Source organism: Adiantum capillus-veneris, chromosome 18, assembly GCF_014529385.1.
Source record: "Adiantum capillus-veneris isolate H3 chromosome 18, ASM1452938v2, whole genome shotgun sequence".
Lineage (NCBI taxonomy): Eukaryota > Viridiplantae > Streptophyta > Polypodiopsida > Polypodiales > Pteridaceae > Adiantum > Adiantum capillus-veneris.
In genome coordinates, this window is record NC_140948.1 from 131858956 (window position 1) to 131879943 (window position 20988).

The 20988-nt window shown below is 44.9% G+C and overlaps 1 protein-coding gene across 1 annotated transcript in view; it reads right to left on the reverse strand.

Annotated features, from left to right (window-relative positions):
* The window catches only part of LOC147436434 (Leucine-rich repeat (LRR) family protein), a 37183-nt gene extending 17239 nt beyond the window's left edge, over window positions 1-19944 (reverse strand). The window contains exons 1-7 of the mRNA XM_086489339.1: window positions 19778-19944; window positions 19028-19181; window positions 6225-6296; window positions 6015-6086; window positions 5748-5819; window positions 5519-5662; window positions 5345-5425 (exon numbers count right to left, since the gene is read on the reverse strand). Coding sequence (XP_086345465.1) covers window positions 5345-5425; window positions 5519-5662; window positions 5748-5819; window positions 6015-6086; window positions 6225-6296; window positions 19028-19181; window positions 19778-19865 — 683 coding nt within the window. The 5' untranslated portion in view covers window positions 19866-19944. The remainder of the gene's footprint in view (window positions 1-5344; window positions 5426-5518; window positions 5663-5747; window positions 5820-6014; window positions 6087-6224; window positions 6297-19027; window positions 19182-19777) is intronic.
* Window positions 19945-20988: the final 1044 nt, after the last annotated feature.

Sequence of the window (20988 nt, forward strand, 5' to 3'; positions counted from 1 at the left end):
AGAGACCTTCAGGCTCTCGACTGTCGGCAAAGCAACAAGCCGAATACTTCCAAGGAGGGTAAGTGTTACGGTTGTGAGGAACAAGGGCATGTGTGAGCCAACCTCGAGGTGCCCTGACAAGGCACCAAAAGAACAGCCAGAGGACAAGCCAAAGAGTTCTAGAGCAGTGGAGGAGCGAACAAAGAAAGGAAAGACAAAAGCAAGACTCGTAGCAAATTTCGTGGGGATCGACCCTGAACAAATGGATGAAAGTACGGAGCTCTGCAAAGCGTGGGGCAAATGTAACGGGACGGGCGCCACGTGCCAACATAAAAGAACAGACTGAACAACTTTAAGCACTTCAAATAACAACTGAAATGAAAGAGATGCACGACACACGAGAAGGGGAGTAGCGGAGTGGAGCACTGGCCCCAAACCCTAGCGCCCCTTTCGATATTTCTTTATACTGCTTCAACTCAATACAAGCCGGTAATCCATGCCTTGCACCTCCACGCGGAGCGTGCCAAAGAATGAGCTTATGGCACATATTTGAAGGCCCTTGGCCATGAAAAGCGGTTACATGAAAAGCTTCAAGTTCTAAAAGCATCTGGTTCCAAAAGCTGACACTAAAATCTACCAACACGTTTCACGGAAATCCGTACAACTGCCACGTCAACAACCTACACCACAAAATGCGGGTGTCCGTACAATGTCATGTCAGCATGTCAATGCAAATTGCGAGACATCCATACTGCTGCCACGTCATCATATTTTTACATTGTGTCTTTTGTGGTTTTTGCTTCTAGTTCCTTGGGCCCCATCGGATGGGGTCCCATAAGTTGATACAAACTTCTTTATAATTAGACCCACTCGGCGAGGACTTGTAAGTTGGTGAAAGCTTCTTCTGTTGTTGCTTCCTCTTCTTCCGCTGCTGCATCTTAGGGTTTAGGTCCCTGGGACGAGATCTATAAGTCGGCTCAAGTCTTCAATGGCCTCACACGTCAACAATTAGTAACATTCCCCCCTTGAAAGAAAGTAATTGTGCGCGATTACAGCATATCTGCAAAACAACTCAAGTTAGCTCAAAATTTCCGAGGGACATTACGAGGGACAATCAGTTTTCTCATTCCAAATTGGAGCTCTTCATATCCTGGGTCGTTGGCTTCCTAGAAAATCTTATTCAATAAGAAGTATATTCTTTTCCAGATCGGAGTTCTTGATATTCTGGAGTAGCAAAATTAGCCATCACACCCAAACCGCGTTGATCTCTAACAAGTGTCTTGATGCACTAAAATTACATACCCAAGAAATCTCGTCCAATTACGAATATTCAGTGGTTTGCACATCACAATGCAACACAAATGCTCACATATGCATGTTACAAGACACGATGAACATTGCTGCTAAGCACTCCCCCGAGACAGACAATCTGCTGTACGAAGCTACTCAACGACTACCTCGTCACTCGCCTCGTAAATAACCTAAAAAGGTCCGGGCCATGAGCTCAGAGGACTAATACAACCAAAAGCTCCCCAGACCATAGCCTTCGTTGCTGGGAGGTTTCAAGCATACAACCAAACGCTCCCCAGGTATCCAGTCTGTGTCGTTCGGAGGTTTTCCAGCATACAACGAAACGCTCCCCAGACATCCTGTCTACGTCGTTCTGAGGTTCAGACAATACCAAAACATCAATTCTCACTACTCCACCCAAGAGTAAATCACCAAGCATTGAAACCAATATCAAAATCAGAGTCAAACAATTCAAATCGGCACCAAGACAGGTTTAAAAAACAGATACCATTCATTTCAAACAAATTCCAAACAGGATCACCAAGCAAGTGCTCAAACAGAATTAAGAAAACAGCTAAATCAAATTGAAAAAGCATTCTCGACATCAGTCGAGCTCGAAAGTCACCAAGGCTTCCGTCCAATATCTGCACCAAAATTAGGGTAGGATTTCTTCCATAAGGTTGTAGCCGTCCGCAACATGGTTCATAAGCTCTTGGATAGACGGTGTTCCAATAGCGATGATGGTAGTCCCAAGATGTAGCAATCACACTGCGCCTCCAAAGTTATCAACTTGGGAATAGATACTTGTTGAAAGATGTCCAAAGACTGCAAAATCGTGCCTTCAATAAGGGGTAGACAGTAGCCTTAAATTTCAAGCTCAGAAAATTACCCGCGTCAATGCGGGCACATGAATGAGATGGGGTTCTTAGAATAGTGATCCTAAGGCCTGGATTATTTTTAATGAGGCCTTAAGATAAATCAGTTAAACTAGTTTTAATCATTTGCGTCCAAGGCAAATGGCCGGACAAGTGCGACAGGTGATGCAGGAGCAGTGTCAATACGGCATTGTGCCGGGGAGCATTTGATGTTTTCATAAGTAGCAAAATGCACCTTCCTTGTACTTTATTCTATGTTCAAAAGAAAATTTTTGGGCCTACAACAACCATAGACTTTGGTCAAGAACTCATTGAAGTTTACGGAAAAATAGTCTTGTTGTCTATAGATTTTTTTACCTTGTGTAAAATGGGGATCTGGGGGTCACCTAGCAAATATGTTGTTTTTTAACTTGATCACTCTTTTGGCTTTGAGAGCTCCTTATGACCATATAATCAAGAGTTGTGAGTGTTTCTTATTTTTGCCACATAAAGTGTGGTGTTAGCTTTGAGCTAAATCAAGGACGTATAAAATACATATATATGACAGGAGTATTTGATTTTTTTTCCAAAACCTTGAAAGGACACTTTTATTTCCTACTAGGTTACCAAACTAGTGCTAAAGGCATAAATGCCTCTTTCTCTCACAGATGTAATGATGTGACCTTGGTTATTCAACTAGCACAATTTGCTTGTCGATTTTCAATCCCCAAACTTGTTGGGCATTAAGTGGTTTCGCAAGTTTAAACCCATATCAATTGGGATAAGCTCACGCTTTTCATCAAAGATAGTGTTATGTACCCTATTCTCAAGAGGCATTCCTTCTCTCTTGATCTTTTCTCACATTCAAGGGAAGAGAGAGCTACGTGGAGGAGCCCAAGCAACAAACATTATGCCAACGCTACACCAAAGAACTTGGGTATTCCTAACAAGTATGGTGAGCATTGAGTTGTTTGAAAAGTTTAATCACTTGTTTCTCCAACATGACCTACCACCTATACTAACTCCCGAGCCACCTGAGGATCATGTAAGACACCTTGTCAATGCAAAACAACCTATATTGAACATAGCTCATAAAGTGGAGCTCGAGCGTCAACTAGATGAATTGTGGGATAGGAGGTTTATATATGTCCCAGTGTAAGTCTTTTTGCTGCCCTTTGTGAGTCAATGTAAGTCCTTTTGCTGCCCACTATGAGTCCTTTTGCTGCTACTATTTTATTTGTTCATAAGAAGAATGGCCCATTGCAATTATGTAGGGATTACAAGGCCCTCAATAAAATGATGGTCAAGAGCCAATTTTCTATTCCTCGCATCAACAACATCCTAGGATAAAGATATTTTCGCAGATCGACTTGAACATTGACCACCACCAAATGAGGATTGCAAAGTGAAACATCTACAAGCGGGCCTTCGCGACTGAGCATGCACAATACGACTTCATTGTTGTGCCATTCAGTCTTACTAGTGCACCTTGCACATCATGCTCTACAATTCTCGCAGATACATGACGCTAGTTGCCCAATCATGCCTTCTATAGTCATATATGCAAAGAAAGTTATCCAGAGATTCCAAGTTCTAAACTATCTTAACGTCCTATGAACAAGCTCACAAGGGTGTGAATACAAAATCCTGGACGCTTACCTAGTTTACATGTTGGCTTTGGGTCCTAATAGCACGTCCATATAGTAAATCTAATAGAGAGTCAGGGAGATGGAATAAGAGACGAAGGGGAGAAAAAACGACATAGGAGGATATCACACATCGGTTGGGTTCCAACCATCCCTCTCAAGGGCCCCCCAATACCACTTCTAAAATGCTAATTGCCTTTCATTGCATGAAGGGAATATACCACAAATGGTACCTCAATGCAAGACTCAACTCCATGGGGAATTACCATCATGGCAACTCTTTGATTTGAAACACCTTTGGGCTGATTGATGAGGATATTCGATCCATCTCCATGTGGGCTGCTGTTGGAACCAAAAGGGAGATGGGCTGATTTGAAGATATCTATGGCTGCATGCTGGCTGAAAAAATGCAGGTAGATGGCTGAAATAATCATGATAAGGAGTCAAGGGCCTGCAGCAGAAAATGGATTCAACTTCAAATGACATCAAGATAATGGAGAGGATAATGGCAGATGAGGGGCCATAAAGCATGTCTCCCAAGGGTAAGGGAATGGGCCAAAAAGAGGGGGTGATAGCTGATCCAAAAATTCCAAATAAGGGGCAAAACACCATCAGCTTTACCTGAATGAGGGCGCCCCTCACTGCCCTATGCTTTGCTTATATACCTGCATTTTCAGTCCCTTTCACTTCAATTCCTATAAGCCCCCAATTTTCAGTCAAGCATGCACAAGGTGTATACATAATTCAGGCCCTATCAATGAGCCTCAATCTCCCAAATGGCTTGCCCAAATGAGGTGGGATCAGGAACATGACTCAGTCCTATCTCAACCTACATGCTATTGCCGCCCGGTGCCCACATCCGCCAAACTTAGTACAACTATTTATGCAAAGACAATTATGACCGAACAAACCCAACCTAATGAACTCGCCTAGACATGCACAACCTGCAAACATACCCACAAGATCGTACAAATTCCCAAAGCCATATTGACAAACCTTGGCTTTGAAGATAAAGTGGCATGTCCATCTAGCACATAGAGCCATGTGCACATGACATTTAGATGATCATCCCCATTATGCACCACTTCAGGCATCCAGGTTCATTAAATAGAATACCTCTATCTCACTATGTATCACATCACTTTGATCTCATTTAGGCTATCATAGTTATTGGTCTATAAACCCTCATCTCTCTCCCTACATGTTTGTCACCAAAATTATGTTTGCTTATCTTTCAAAATTTAAATTCTTGAAAGAAAATTCATCTCTCTCCCTACATGTTTGCCGCCAAAATTATGTGCTCCTCTCTCATCTCCTCACAATTTGCTTACCTTTCACAATTCAACGTCTTAAAAGCAAGTTCAGCCTTTTTTGCTACAAGAAATCTTTCTTTTGCGTATATTCACATACTCAGAGATTGAGGTGTCATCATATTGAGATGCGTAAGGACTATCAAGTCTTGGAAAATAATATTACTTTCTATTAGATGCATATGATCGCTAAGAAAAAGGAAAATGGAAGTTTTAAGATTTTTATAAACGCAGCTCCGTAACAAATCATATACAGTTTACTTACAAGTAACGAAGAGAAGGAAAGCAGCCCTCATTTCTAATAAGCTCCCGAAGTGTTCCAACCAAATGATTATTGCTTAGATCCCTGAGAGCCACCAACAAAAACATTCCAAAATAGGTGATTTTCTCACAAATGCCTAATCAAACGACAAAAAACTTGATACTTTTAAAAACTTACAGGTGCCGCAGGTTTGGTAAGCTTCCAATATCTTGAGGCACACGACCTGTCAAACGATTTTCGTGAAGGTACAGGTACCGAAGCTCCATTAAATTCCCCAACTCTTTTGGAATAGGACCCTTCAAGTTGTTGAAGCTCAAGTACCTAAGGATTTTCCATTAAAACACATTAGCAAAGTTTAGTAAAACATGAGACAAACTAAGGAGGCCTGCCTTTTTTCCAGCCTTACAGATTCTTCAGCTTCTTGAGTTCACCTATCTCAGGAGGAATTTGATCTTGCAATTTGTTCCAGCGAAGATTCCTATCTCCATAAATAGGTCACGGCAAGACATCAGACACTCAAAACCATTAAGAATAAAATCCAATAATTTGTAGAGGCAATCCTAAAAACTTCAATGCAGCCAGCTCGGGAATTCATGCTTTAAAACACATACAAACACAGGATGTTGCTGCTAGTTGAGATTAAGAAATTCAGAACAAAGGTAGATTCTATTACAAAGTTTCCAAATTCTTCAGTCGTCCAATCTGAGGTGGTATAGATCCTGTGAGTTTATTACCGTGAAGATCCCTGCAAAAGTTGAAAGATTCTCTTAGACTTCAAACCTAAAACATCCACACCTATTTTACACTATGCTCGTGCGAGATGTCTCCAAAGGGCAGGTATAATCTCAGAACTGTGCACACAGCACAAATTTGCATGGCTTACAACTTCTTGAGGTCCAACAAATTTGTGACTGATGTTGGAAATGGACCCACAATAGAGACTCCAAAAAGCTCCCTGCTCCATCAGAATATTAATCTTTATCAGCATACCATTCTTTCAACTGTCTCCAAGCACAGTGCCACTTTATAAAACCATCACAGAAAACGAAGCAGCATGATCATTGAGCCACTAAGCACTTGACAAAAACGAGTGAAAGATGTTACTAGACAACATGTTACTGCAGCACAAAAATCTTGAAAGAGCTCAATGTCATGTGCAATCCGCTTTAAAAATAAGAAAAATGGATGCATGCAACAATACTAAAAGCACAAGTTGTCGCTCATGAGAAAAAGTAAGTCCAAGCATCATAAAATTATTCCAACTCCAAAATGACATGATAGGTTAAAGCATGACTTTCAAAAGTAAAATCACTAGAAATTGGAAGGCACATGGAGCAATAATAACTATATAGATGGAACTATAGACATGCCCAGATTGATCTGAAAACAAAATAGAATCTGAAAACTCATGGAATTTAGAATTCTCTTTAAGATTCTTTTCATTCTCATTGCCCTACAATTTCTAGATACTCTAACTAGGCCTGAAAAGGTGGCCCCTCCTAAGACCATCCACAAGCACCAAAACAAAAAGCTGCACTTCTAAAAGAGGAATAGACTGCCATATCACTATGGCTACGAGCTTCATCAAACAAGTTGTGCAGTGTACTTTTTCTCTCATCAAACACACGAACACACCTTTGTTCTTCATTCTGGAGGAGACTTGATCCTAAAGGTTCATTCTTTGAGACGATCTAAACATAATATGCAAACTTTTACCAAAATAAAAGTAGCAAGATGTAAGATGCAGCGGAAGTGAATGTTGAGCTTTGCTCAAGATGAGTGCTCCAAACTGTGCTCAAGAATTCCTTTTACTTACGGAAGGGAGAGCCTTCCGTTCCTTTAGTGAGAGAGTGCAAGTGATCACAAACAAAGTGGATACATACTGTGAATGAGGTGCTGAGATTGAGAGATAGAGAGAAAAGAATCCGACACCAGAATGTTGTCAAACCCTCCTCCAAGGGCCCCACTCTCTATGGCGAGAGCGGTCTACTATTGATTGCACAATCTCTACAATGGTCTGAATGCAATGGTCTTGCCGACGTTGTCGGAGACGATGATGACGACGACGAGACGGCTGAAAACTGAAAACGCTAAGGGCTGAAATCTGCAAATCTTGTATCTGCTGAATTCTGACTCTATGTCAGCGGTGACGACGGCGATGACGACGACGCGACAACGATGCGCTGGAAACGCAGATGCTGAAATCTGCACATAGCGGGCTGAATCTGCAAACGTTGGCTGATCTGACAGTGCGGCGAGGATCTGTTGCGGGAAGGTGAGATCTGCGAGGTTTTGGGGGTTGCGGGGCGGAGTCTAACTGCTGAAAATGCAAAACGGTGATGCTAATGGGGTACTTCTCGCCGAGAATCTGCAAGCGGTGATGGTAGTCTGCAAATGCAAAAACGCTAGGCTGATCTGTTGTCTATTGCAAAAACGCTAGGGGATCTGCTATGAATCTGCTAACGTCGGGCTGATCTCCAACTGCAAAACGCTGGGGTTGATCTGCAATGGCTGAAAATGCTGGCCTTTCTTGATGGCTGAAAACGCTAAGTTGTTTTGCCGGGGGTCTTGCTGAGAAGGTGCACTGCCAGACAACTGGGTCTCTGCTGCCTCTTCTGCCAGAAATTGCTAGCGCTAGCTTTCCTCTATATTAACTTGCCAAAGTTGCCCTACCAAGTTTCCCAACAAAGTCACTTATTAATAATAAGTGAAAAATGGCTAAAATAGGGAAAATGGGTTCTATGCACTGTAAAATGCTCCTGATGAGTAGTGACTATAATCTAATGATCATGCTGTGTGCAACCAGAGGAAATGCAACTACTCTAAGTGCCTGGACATGAACGGCCTGCGAACAGACTCACAAAGGTGCCAGAACACTTCCTAAGCTGAACTGAACCCTAGTCATGAAGTAGCTTGTCCACGTGCACATAGGGTTAGATGTGCACGTGACATCCCCTCCTTTTTAAAGTGAGGTACTGGTACCGAATTGTATGGCGTCGAGGGAGATCGCTAACAGTGTCTGGAATCCTAGGAAGGACTCTTCGCCTACCCACTCTGATGCGTGGGGTCGTGCGATACTTGAACTTCATTTAGGTCTGCAACGCTTGCTTCTTTGGGCCGCGCCGAAAGCAACACAAAGGGATTTGTAATTGCTTCAATGCTCCTACTGCATCTATGGACGTAGGTCCATCGTCATCAAGAATCTCCGAGGAGGAAAATTCTTGAAACCACTTCCAACACAAAAACATGAACATACCCATTCCATGTAAAGTGATTGGAAAAATACTAGTCTTCCTAAAAAATTGTGCATGCAATGTAGATGAACAAAGAGACGGATTGCCAAACCGTTTATCAAACATACGCAGAAAATGGAATCGGAACTTGTCTTTCTGATCTAAATCTATCAACTGTGGCAAATCATAATGAAAATGCCGATGCTTGATGGAAAAATTTTATTGTGCTCTTTCTAAGACTGTCATGCCAAGTAAGAGATATGAAATGTGAATTCCTTGAATGCAAACATTTCTCCTTTTCATGAGTAATCAACATACATCCGTGCTCCTTCATGAGTGAATCGTGTTCATCGTACAATATGGCATGCTTATGAAAAGGGAACACATAAAGATGGTGACTAAAATACAGAAAACCGTCACGAATGAAACACTCGAACAATGCGTACTGACTAATCATGCGCATACACAGCACTTCCTGTGGGGGTTCCTTAGATCTTGACTCGAGAGCCAAGATCGGTTCTTTGTGATTGATCGAATCTGCAATGAGGTTAGCTTCACTAGAAAAAGCATCAACTAAACCATCATCCTTGTGAACAATCACATCTTTATCCTGCAAATCATCATCATTGTGAATAATCACATCGTTATCATGCAAAACATGTGTCGTGCTTTGGAGAAGACAAGACTGAGAGTTTCTTTCTCCCGATTCTTTTCAATCTTCGCCTGCACATTAGAAATGAGAGATAAAGAAGGAACAACTTCCTCTCCACGAATGACAATGGGAGAGTCACTTTTGGCATTGAAAGTGAAAGTATTGGCTGCCCAATCAATGAGAGGGTTATGCTCACGAAACCATCGAATGCCTAAGAGCATATCACATCCTGAGAGAGGAGATACTACAAATTTTCTGCAAAAGGACACTTGTTGAACCGTGAATAACACATCAAAGCACTCTCGTGTAATGAGAGAGTCCATACCGGGAGCGAAACCCGACACCTTGAAAGGAGATGTCTTGATAACCTCCAAGCGGGCTCTTTCGACAAGAGAGTCACTAATCACATCATGCATACTGCCTAGATCAAACAATATGACAAAATGTTGACCCTTCACATGACCATAACACTTAATGAGAGACTCATCAATGGGAGGATCATGAGAAACTTGGGACACACAAGTGTTCTCATTTATGGCATTAACAGAGGATGTGGATTCTTTGGGTTCTTTAGATTCGTTAGATTCAATCTTAGGACATGTTTTCTTTATATGACCCTTGATGTGACAATGATAACATCGACCTTCCTTAGAATAAATGCTTTGTTCTTCTGACGTGATGTATCCTCCTAAAATTCCTTGTGCTGTTTTTTCATATTGGGTGAGCTTAGGTTTAGCAATTGTGTTAGCTTTACCCTTAGATTCATTTTGTGAGTTCTTTTCTAAGAGAAAAGAGTAAGATTCGTTAGGAGAGTTACCATTCTTACCATTCTGAGGGTTCTGAGAAGTCTGGGAGGTAATTTGAGACAACTTGTTCTCCTTAGGCTTCCCCTTGTTGTGCTTCATCTCTAGGGGGAGAGAAATTGCTACCGCCTTGTTGAGATCCACGGGGTCGAAGACCTCTACATCAAACTTAGTATATTCGTCCAACCCAAAAAGAAAAGCCTCCTTGCGCTCATCATCCGATTTGCGTAATTGGGTGCCAAGCTGCAAAACACGGTTAGAAAAAGACATGACTGGCATATCGTTCTGCTTGAGATTGCGCCAATCTTCTTTCAACCGCGCTAGGTACTGAGGAGGCATAAACCGCGCCTTGAGCTTGTCTTGGAAGTCGGCCCAATTGAAGGAAAGGGGCACGTCTCCATTGGCTTCCTCTAGGTGCACGGCCAACTGTGTCTCTTGCCATACGTGGTACCAATTAATGGCATCGCCAACAAGGTACATGGCTACCATTAAAACCTTGCTATTTCCTGTCTTCTTAGTTGTCGCAAAATAAGCATTAAATTGATGCAACCAAGAATGAATAACGCTAGCATCCCTCTTACCGTCATACTTAATGAATGTCAACTTCTCTGTGACGGGGTTGTTGGAGTCCGAATCTCGGCTTGTGCCACTTGATGAACCACCATCTTTGATCGGCTCGGGCTTTGAGGTAAGTACCTGTAGGACAAACTCTTGCATGCGTTGGTCTCTCTGTGTCTCACGCTCTAATTCCAAGGCCGCTCGTTTGTCTTCGGTCACCAAGCGCACTTGCTCGCGCTCACGCTCCAAGGTTAACCGTCTTTCTTCGCGCTCGCAATCCAATTCTGCCTTTCTTTCTTTGCGCTCACGATATAACCATCAGCTCCATCATGCATAGTATTGACTAAACCACGACATCCCCACTAACGTCGTCAGTGCCCAATAGTGGGTGTAGAACTAGGTACTAACATATGCTCCCCAACACAACACACACCACATGCACACACACATGAGCATACATCAACACAAAGTTCAGCGTATTGAGTTTCTGTCATGACTCCGGAGATCAAGGGTAGACTTGGCCATAATGAAGCCTAGCACTAAAAGAAGCATTAAAATGGAAAAATTAGCACAAAAATGAAGACGGCACGTTGCACTTCTTGTCGTATCATCATGTCCATCATCGTCTTGACCAAAGCCTCCATAGGATTTGGTGCAATCCTTGGCGTAGATGGGAAAGGGGGAGGTCGGAATAACCTCCTGGTAGGGAAAATCCTTCTTCGCCACTTCCATGCTCACCACCTCCATGCGAAGTATCCATTCCGCTTCAAGTGATGACCATCCACTGAAGTCTGGAGTTCTTAAGTTCACGAGGAACTAGGGTTCTTGTGGTTCTTGGATTCTTGGGTTCTTGAGGTTCTTGAGTCTTGAGTCCTTGAGGTTCTTCTTTAGCTTGCAATCTGTGTTAGAGAAGGATCTTCTCTTACCCGAGCTCCTCTCTTTCCCGCGGGCGCACCCCTTGACGGCCTTGCGCTCACACAGAGGTTGCTTTTTCCCACCTCACGTCAATTGACTAGCCGCTTAGTGCATGGTCCGCTCTCAATGAGTGAAAAGAGAAACAAGGGGAGGCTGGACAAGCCCTTCTTTCTTGGGTTTCCTGTCACTCTTCAAAAACACGATTAGGAATCGACACGCCCAAGAGGACAAGGGTTACGTACGACCGCAACAAGCAAAAAAAATTATGTGGTTCTTTCCTTGAGTGATACAGGAACACTGTCAAAGCTCTGATACCAATGTAAGGTGCAGTGGAAGTGAATGTTGAACTTTGCTCAAGATGAGTGCTCCAAACTGTGCTCGAGGGTTCCTTTTACTTACGGAAGGGAGAGCCTTCCGTTCCTTTAGTGAGAGAGTGCAAGTGATCACAAACAAAGTGGATAAACACTGTGAATGAAGGTGCTGAGACTGAGAGATAGAGAGAGAAGAATACGACACCAGATTGTTGTCAAACCCTCCTCCAAAGGCCCCACTCTCTATGGCGAGAGTGGTCTACTATGATTGCACAAATGTTTACAATGGTCTGAATGCAATGGTCTTGCCGACGATGTCGGCGACGATGATGATGACAACGAGACGGCTGAAAACTGAAAACACTAAGGCCTAAAATCTGCAAATCTTGTATCTGCTGAATTCTGACCCTATGTCGGTGACGACGACGCGACGACGATGCGCTGGAAACGCAGATACTGAAATCTGCGAATAGCGGGCTGAATCTGCAAACACTAGCTGATCTGACCGTGCGGCGAGGATCTGCTGCGGGAAGGTTAGATCTGCGAGGTTTGGGGGCTGTGGTGCGGAGTCTGACTGCTGAAAATGCAAAACGCTGATGCTAATAGGGTACTTGTCGCCGAGAATCTGCAAACGCGATTGGTAGTCTGCAAATGCAAAAACGCTAGGCTGATCTGTTGTCTGTTGCAAAAACGCTAGGGGATCTGCTATGAATCTGCTAACGCCGAGCTGATCTCCAACTGCAAAACGCTGGGGCTGATTTGCAATGGCTGAAAAACGCTGGCCTTTCTTGATGGCTGAAAACGCTAAGTTGTTCCGTTGGGGTCTTGCTGAGAAGGTGCACTGCCAGACAACTGGGTCTCTATTGCCTCTTCTGCCAGAAAGTGCTAGCGCTAGCTTTCTTATATATTAACTTGCCAAAGTTGCCCTACCCAGTTTCCCAACAGAGTCCCTTATTAATAATAAGTGAAAAATGGCTAAAATAGGGAAAATGGGTTCTATGCACTGTACAATGCTCCTGATGGGTACTGACTGTAATCTGAAGATCATGTTGTGTGCAACCAGAGGAAATACAACTACTCTAAGTGCCTGGACATGCATGGCCTACGAACAGACTCACAAAGGTGCCAGAACACTTCCTAAGCTGAACTGAACCCTAGTCATGAAGTAGCTTGTCCACATGCACATAGGGTTAGATGTGCACGTGACACAAGATAATGCTATCAAGAAATCTGTCTCTGGAGCTCGCTGCTGCTGCTGATGTAGAACCCCCCCCCCCCCCCCCCCTCCACCCACACTGCACTCTCCCTTAGCCCGCGCTGCAACCCATTCTTCTCCGCTGCCACACCTCCCGTGCAACCATTTCCCTCTGCCTGTGCTGCTTCTCCCTCTCCTCAACCTACAGGCTGTGTTGCCCTGCAGGTGCCCTGCAGCACGCCGCACCCCCCCCTCGTGTCGCTTTCCCTTTGGCCGCCCATTGTTTTCTTTTCTTCTTGCTTCCCCTCCTGTCGTGGTGAGTAGATGCATATGGACTTGTCAGCAAGGTGTTCCTCTTCATCATCTTCGTTTTGCCTCGTCCTTGGCTCGACCCTAGGGTTTCTTCATAGCAACAGGCAGATGGAGGACTCTCCGATGAAGCCCCCTCACCCGACCCCGCACAAACCAACATCCAGCTTGCTCTCTCGTCAACGGAGTAAGCAAGCCTTGCAGTAGAGGTGGAGCGCTTGCAGGCCACTTCTGTTAATTGCAAGATTATCGGCACCCGACCTAGTAGAGGCAAGGTGCGCAATCTCCTCCAGGCCCACGTTCTCTCGGAAGTGGGAAAGATCATCGACGTACAATTCCTCGGGCGTGGCTACTATCAGATCAAGTTTGAGACTCCCAAGATGGTGGTCAAGGTCATTCGATAAGCCCCCCGGTCATCCGTGCAATCAAGGCTCATTTTGGACAGTGGCGCCATGGTTTCAATCGGGCTTCGAATGTTCTTGTCGCGGAAGCATAAATGCCCATCTCGGTCTACTTCCCTGGCTTGAGGAGAAAGTACATCCCGCTTCTATCCAAGATAGGTTCCAGAATTGGGACTGTCTTGGAGACACCGTCCACGGCAGCTTCAGTAGCTGCCAAGGCAAGCTAGTATACCTATAGTACGCAATCTCGTTCGAGACAATCTCTCCCCCAAAGGTAGTCCTACTGCCTAGGGAGAGTGGTGGATGCTTCCGCAAGAGTGTTGAGTACTCGGGACTCCCAAATCAGTGCTTCTGTAGACAGATGGACCATCTTGCAAAGGCTAGTCCTCACACGACCCGATCCGCACATCAGACTCAGCCTACCAAGGTTGGCCAGGCACAACAAACAAAGATTCAAGGTGCACATGTTGGCACCTCTTCAGAGCACCTCTTTAGAGACAAGTACCCTGTCAACTGATAGTTGGCAACAGAGCTTGAAGAAACTAATATAGGTGCTACCATTTGGTAAAATGTGGGCACACTTCACTTTATCATGATAAAAATTGAAAAATGTGGGCTCCAAAGGGGCACTGAGCAAATAGCGCCAGGATTACCTTCAAGGCAAGGACGCTTTGTTGAACGAGGGCCTTTTGGTCCATCACAAAAGCAGACCATCCCGAAGCTTGGAGGGTGTAGGTAGAAGACGAGGGGTTCCACTATTAAAACAGGCTTGTCTATGTTTTGCTATAACAAGATGAATCGCCTCCTCAATTTGTGAGAGCCAATCCAAAACATGATGGATGGATGCCATGGAGGTCGCTCCTGCGGGCATATGCGAAGACCGAGAAAGTAGTGCCCATGCCTAGGCAGAAGATGTCGTCCATGTTTGGCTTCTCATCTCTGACGGTGCTTGCTTTACATGGAGGCGCATGCATAAGTTTGGGATGGAGTTTCCTCTTCGTACTTTCATGTTTATCCACATTACATATTGTTGAGTCTCTACCTCAAGCAGAGCAATGGTACATTCAAGGGGACTTCAGCATGCTTGAGGATCCTTCGGATAGGATTAAAGGCAGCCATTCTACTATACAGGTGGCTGAGTTGGCTCCTTGGGAGCGTTTATGTATGACTTTGAGGATTTCGGATAAATCGCAACATGCAGGCTTTGCGGCCCTCAGAAAGCCTATCTTACATTCGGTCTAACCGCAGAGTAGCAAGGGTGAATCTATCCAGGATAGATTGTCTTTACGCTAGTTACCACTTCTATGACATGGGAGGTTAAGTATGCATTTAGGTAGGGACTGCCTTTTCAGGCCACATGCCAATGATTCTTACTTTGTCAGATAGACAACAGAGTGGCAGTCTCATGCTACGCATTCTAGAGAAAATTTTGTTGGATACAGAGCTTAGAGAGCAGGTGTGGCCCTATGGACAATGAGTCTGAACACACTCGGCGACCATGTTGCTAGAGCAGCCACTGGCCTTGTGGAGCTTAGTCGTTTCTTCCTCCAAGAGTCAGCAGCCTGCTTGGCTACGACCGAGGAGAAGCGGCTCCAACAGGGCATTGCTTCCCTCCAACAGATGCAAGAGCATCACCCAGGTAGCCCTTGGATGGAGGAGTAGATGCAACATGCTCGGCAAGAGCTGATTACCATTGAGGAGCAACGCCACGAGTTTGCCTTCCATCATCAAGCATCTCGGTAGACTCACGTTGTGGGAGACACTTCTTGGTGATTTTTTTTGAGATAGTGGGTCCTCGTCGTGCGTACACCAGTGTTTGCCAATTGAGGAGGCCGGATGGGCCTATTGCCACAAAGCTCGATGATATGCGTGCAATTGCTACTACCTTTTACCGTGAGTTGCTTTCAACCGAGCCACAGTCAGAGCGTCGAGATGCACGCAAAGAGTATATACGGGCACAAATGCCTTGCTTAGTCACTGAGGAGATGCACCAAAGACTTGAGAGCCCACTCCAGTCAGAGGAGCTTCAGGAGGCTCTTAGGGCCCTCCACCGTGGTCGCTGCCCAGGGGAGGATGGTTTGACTCCCAGCTTCTTTGAGTACTGGAAGGTTCTTGGTTGAGATTTATGTAGTGCATACCGGCACATTTTGCACACTAGGGAGATGCCAGATAGCATGAGTGAGGGTTTGATTTGCTTTTCGCCAAGGAAAGGGGCTCTTTGGACGAGATCAAGCAATGGCGACCCATTATCATTCTCAACTTGGCCTACAAAATTTTAGCAAAGGCTTCAAGTTTGAGAATTCAACCGCTACATGAGAGCATCATACATGAAACAAAGACGGGTATTGTCAAGGAGCGTAGTATCCTTGACAACATTTTCACCTTTTGGGAGGCGGCTGCTCTCACTTGTCTTTGAGGAAAGAATCTTGTGGTGCTCCTTCTTGACTTTGAGAAGGCTTATGATGGAGTTGATTGGGGCTTCCTTGAGGGCACTATGCACCAAGGCCCAAATGGGCTTTTCAAATGCATGGATTAGAGGGGTGTGATCTCTTTACAAACGTGTGCACAATCGGGTGTTGTTGGTAGAAGGACGAGCGGAACGGTTCATGGTTACACAATCAGTACGACAGAGCTGCCCTAAAGGAGTAGCAGATTCAGCCCAAAGATCATCAGTTTTCAGCCCTACAGTAGATGCAGATTTTCAGCCCTAGAGACCCGCAAAATCAGCGTTTTCCGTAGCATTTTCGGCAACAGTAGATTTCAGTCCATAGCGTTTTTGGACAGCAGATAAAAGATTGCAGATTTCAGCCCTTAGGTCGGTTTCTTCATCACCGTCGTCATCGCCGACATAGCCTAGACTTGCATCAGTCACATGCATTCAGTTTGTACTAGTTTGTGCAATCATAAGTAGACCACTCTCGCCGACGAGAGTGGGGCCTTCGGAGGGTTTTACAACGTCTCTGGTATCGTATCTCTTCTCTCTCTATCTCTCAGTCTCATACACTTGCACGCACAGTGTCCACTCACTTTATTCGTGATCATAGCACTCTCATTAAGAACGGAAGGCTCTACCTTCCATAAGAACAAAAGGAACCTTGAGCACAGTTCAAAGCACTCATCTTGAGCAAAGCGCAAACATTCATTCCGAGGCACCTAATATTGGTATCAGAGCTTTGGCAGTGTTCTGTATCACTCAAAGAAAGAACCACAAGAATCAACAGAATTTTTTTTGCTTGTTGAGGTCGCACGAACCCAAGTTCGCTTGGGCGTGTCGATTCCTAATCGTGTTTTTGAAGAGTGACAAGAATCCAAGGAAAGAAGTGAGCGCAAGGCCGCCAAGGGGTGCGCCCGCGAAAAAGAGCAAAACTCGGGTGAAGAGAAGATCCTTCTCTAACACAGATTGCAAGCAAAAGAAGAACCTCAAGACCTGCATGAACCTCAAGAACTCAAGAACCCCAAGAACCAAGATCAAGCCCGCACTTTTAGGGACTGGTTGCAATTTACAGCACTTCCTGAGGAGATTCAAAGCCTTCAGTTGCGAGACATGAGAGAGGTGCAGAGCATGTGTTAGGATATTGTAGAGACTATACCAGCAGAGTGGCACATCCCTCTTGAGCTGGCAGCTCCCCGCTAGATGGGGGCTTTCACTCGATTGGAGTTCCTCGTAGTTAGGGCTTGCTCATGCATAGGTTTCTGCATGTTCTTTGAGCTGTAGAGAGAGGATCGCCTCCACACAGTCACTATCGAGGCACTAGAAGTGGTCGAGTGTTGCTTTCAACGGATCCAAGTTGTGGGCATCAATGGAGGACTTGTGTGAGACCTTGACCCGTCCGCTCTTGAGACAGGACATTGGCGGTTATGGGCTTGAGAGAGCTACCCTCTCGTGTGTGTGCAGTGGGACCCGGGGAGTGGTTCTGGTGGGATCCTTTTACACCAAGGGACCCTCTTTTTTCAGTACACAGCACCATTGGGACATCACATACTGATAGCGTGGAGAGAGGCTCGCCTAGCTACATCATTGGCAGGAGGAGGGTCTCACGTCCAAGTTCTTGGCAGACTCTTGGGGCCGCCTATGGGACTGCAAACAGCCGAGGAAAGTCACCATGTTCGAGCGGCTAGTCGCCCATCTAGGTATTGTAGTTGAGAGTTGGTTGGTGCATAGCGGCCACTCGACAGTATGTGACGTCTGTGACCACCCACTTGAGACACATAGCCACTGTCTGTTGGACTACACCATGGAACAGCATGATTGGCTTCCGATTCTTCGGCTGATGCCTTCACTTTCTCGACAACTCACGGACCCAACACTTCCTTTTGAGATGGCTTCAGTTAGCAAGATGATTCTAATACAACAAGAGGGCCGGCCTACACTCCAGCCTACCACAGAGCTTGTACCTCAAGAGTGGAGCCGAGATAGAGAGTTGTTGGGAGCTCATCTACAGCCTAACACTTTGGTTCATCTGGAGAGCCCCATGCTTCCGCATCTTCGAGGCTCGACCCGTCCAACGGACAAAGATTGTGCGTGACACCTGGCTGGAGCTGATCCATACACTCAAAGGACAATTGAGAGGCTTCAAGGCAGCTCCGACCACATGCAGGAGCGCCGCGAGGCCTACCTGCATCTTTGGCAACCAGGGCCCTTCTTCACCATGGTTCATGGGGCGCCTAAATGGCAGTTCCACCCACCAATGTGGTCATTTCCTCCTCCGATATCTTGATTTAGTCGTCATTGTTCATATCTTGTTTTTCATTGGGAGAGTTATGACAAGTTGGCAATTTCACATGTTGTAGAATTGGAAGTTTCCTCTTGAGTTGTTTAATTGCTGTAGTCAGGAACCATGATAGTTTAGAAATCTGCCAAACAGTTGACAATTTCACGTTTTACAGACTGAGAGTCGATCCACATTTTTTATATGAAAAAAAAACACACTTTTGAAAAATGATTCCTTCGAAAAAGGACCCTTGCATGTAATAGAGTATAAAAACACTTGTCACAAAGACATTAACAAAGCAGGGCTCAAGATCATGTGATCAAGAATCATATTATTTTAGAAATCTGCCAAACAGTTGACAATTTCACATTTTACAGACTGAAAGTTGATCCACATTTTTTACATGAAAACAAACACTTTTGAAAAATGATTCCCTAGCATGTAATAGAGTATAAAAACACTTGTCACAAAGATATTAACAAAGCAGGGCTAGTTTGTGACAAGGTCGAATTGGCACAACTATGTAAGATGAGAAACCCATTCAATTGATCAACCCGTGCAGCAACTCGGACAAACAGGAATTTTATGAGCACTTACAACTCCGTAATAACACGATACTCCCCCTGAACACGAGGAGAGCAGGTAATTCCAGCCCAAGGAGCAACATCACCCTCTCCACAAGGATCGTCTCCAACCCATGCATAGACCACCTTCCAGCCAAGAGATCCTTTGATATCATTCAAGGCTTTCACTGAAAATAGATAAGTCCCTCATCAAACCAGACTGCAATTAGCTTGGATTTGAAGAATCGAGACGTCTTTCAGCTGACTATATTCATACTAATGCTTTAGTTTTGGTTAATATGAAAACAAAAACAGCTTGAAAACGACTTTCACCAAGTTTTCTTTGACATGCTCAGACTAAAAACAAAGCCACCCATGAATCTTGTCTTAGTTGCAACACGCTGCATTTCAATGTTGAAAGGTCATCTCCTTCACCTCATATTCAAATTACAGGAAAATCCAAAAAAGGAAGAAAACTCATCATTACGACTAATGTCAGAGTAGGGCCGTGCTCAAGTACTAGCGCCTCGGTAGCTAACCAACATTTGCAAGTCAAAACAACACATCATCAATTCAGGAGAAAACCTTGCAACGCTAGAATTTTAACAGATGCACTTGACCTTCATTGCAATAGTCGGACACGTGATTTCTGATGGGAGCACACAATGCTACATTTCATTCCCACGGCATTTTGAGAGGAGGGGGGGGGGGGGGGGGGGGGTTGGTGTTGTGCGCGCGCTCTATCTTAAACACATATCGCACAGGGAAAAAGATCGCATCTCACCGTCACGTTTGAGAGTCCTGGAGTAGGCAGTGGACAGCAAGAGTAGGAGCGAAACGCAGAGCAGTAAGAAGATCCGAGTACACTCCATCGCTCGCGGCTCCACTCACTTCCTGCACTACTTTGAGAACTCGATGTGAAGTTTGTCGAAAATTTAAATTTTGTCGTGGCTTGGCGAAGTGGTGAGGCACTGAGGGTTAATGGACACCCCCTTTTGTGGGAGGTGGGATCAATGGCTCACAATCACAGGTTGATTGTGACCGTTAGATTGCCTATGGAATGCAAAAGATTCTTGCTTTTTCGGATCCAGGGTTGGAATTGACTCTAACCACTAGGCTATCGCGTGCTCGTTGAAAGGTATGTGTGTGGCAAGTTTATAGATCATGTCGTCACGGACAAGTTTACACCAATTCACACTAAGTTCACACCAAATTTGGTGTGGTGTGCAGACCCTCCCCAGTTCACACCAAGCTCACACTTTGTTCACGTCAAGTTCACATCGAGTTCACACCAAATTCGGTGTGGTGCACATACTTCCCAAGTTCACTCTTAGTTCACACCTAGTTCAAACGGCGATCGGACGGCCGGATTGCACCCGCCTCGCGACACCTAATGTGGGCCATTGATCCCACCTCCCTAGGGAGGTGTCAATTAGTGACGAGAGAGGGTTTCCCACAAAGGTGGTGTAGCTCATGGATCATGCAAAAGAACCTCAGTAGCCTAGTCAACAAACCGACAAGCCGAGACATGTTAGCATTAGTGCATTGACCTCTCAATCTCAAGCTGACATGGTATCATTATTATTGCACACTATGGTATCCTCAACCTTCCAAGTATGAGAGATTGCTAATAGAAGAACCTCTTTCAAGATGCAACCCTATGAACAAAGTCTAGCTTGACACATGTGGGCTTCCACACTTGTAAGAAAATAGGTGAAGGGGTATCTCATGAAGATGAACCTCTAGAACCAAGTCAGCGTCAAATGAAGGGCAAAAATGTTACCACTAGTGCATCAACCCCTCAAGTTCAGGAACTAGAGTGCTTCGTTAGTCCGAGGGTAAGAGAAAACAAGAACCTCTAGAAGACAAAAACTTGGGGGCCTGTGGGGGGGGGGGGGGGGGGGGGGGGGAGAGATAGAGAGAGATGTATATTTCTGAATTCTTTCCAATCTAATTCATCACAAATATGAATGTGTTCATGATGCTCAATGAAAA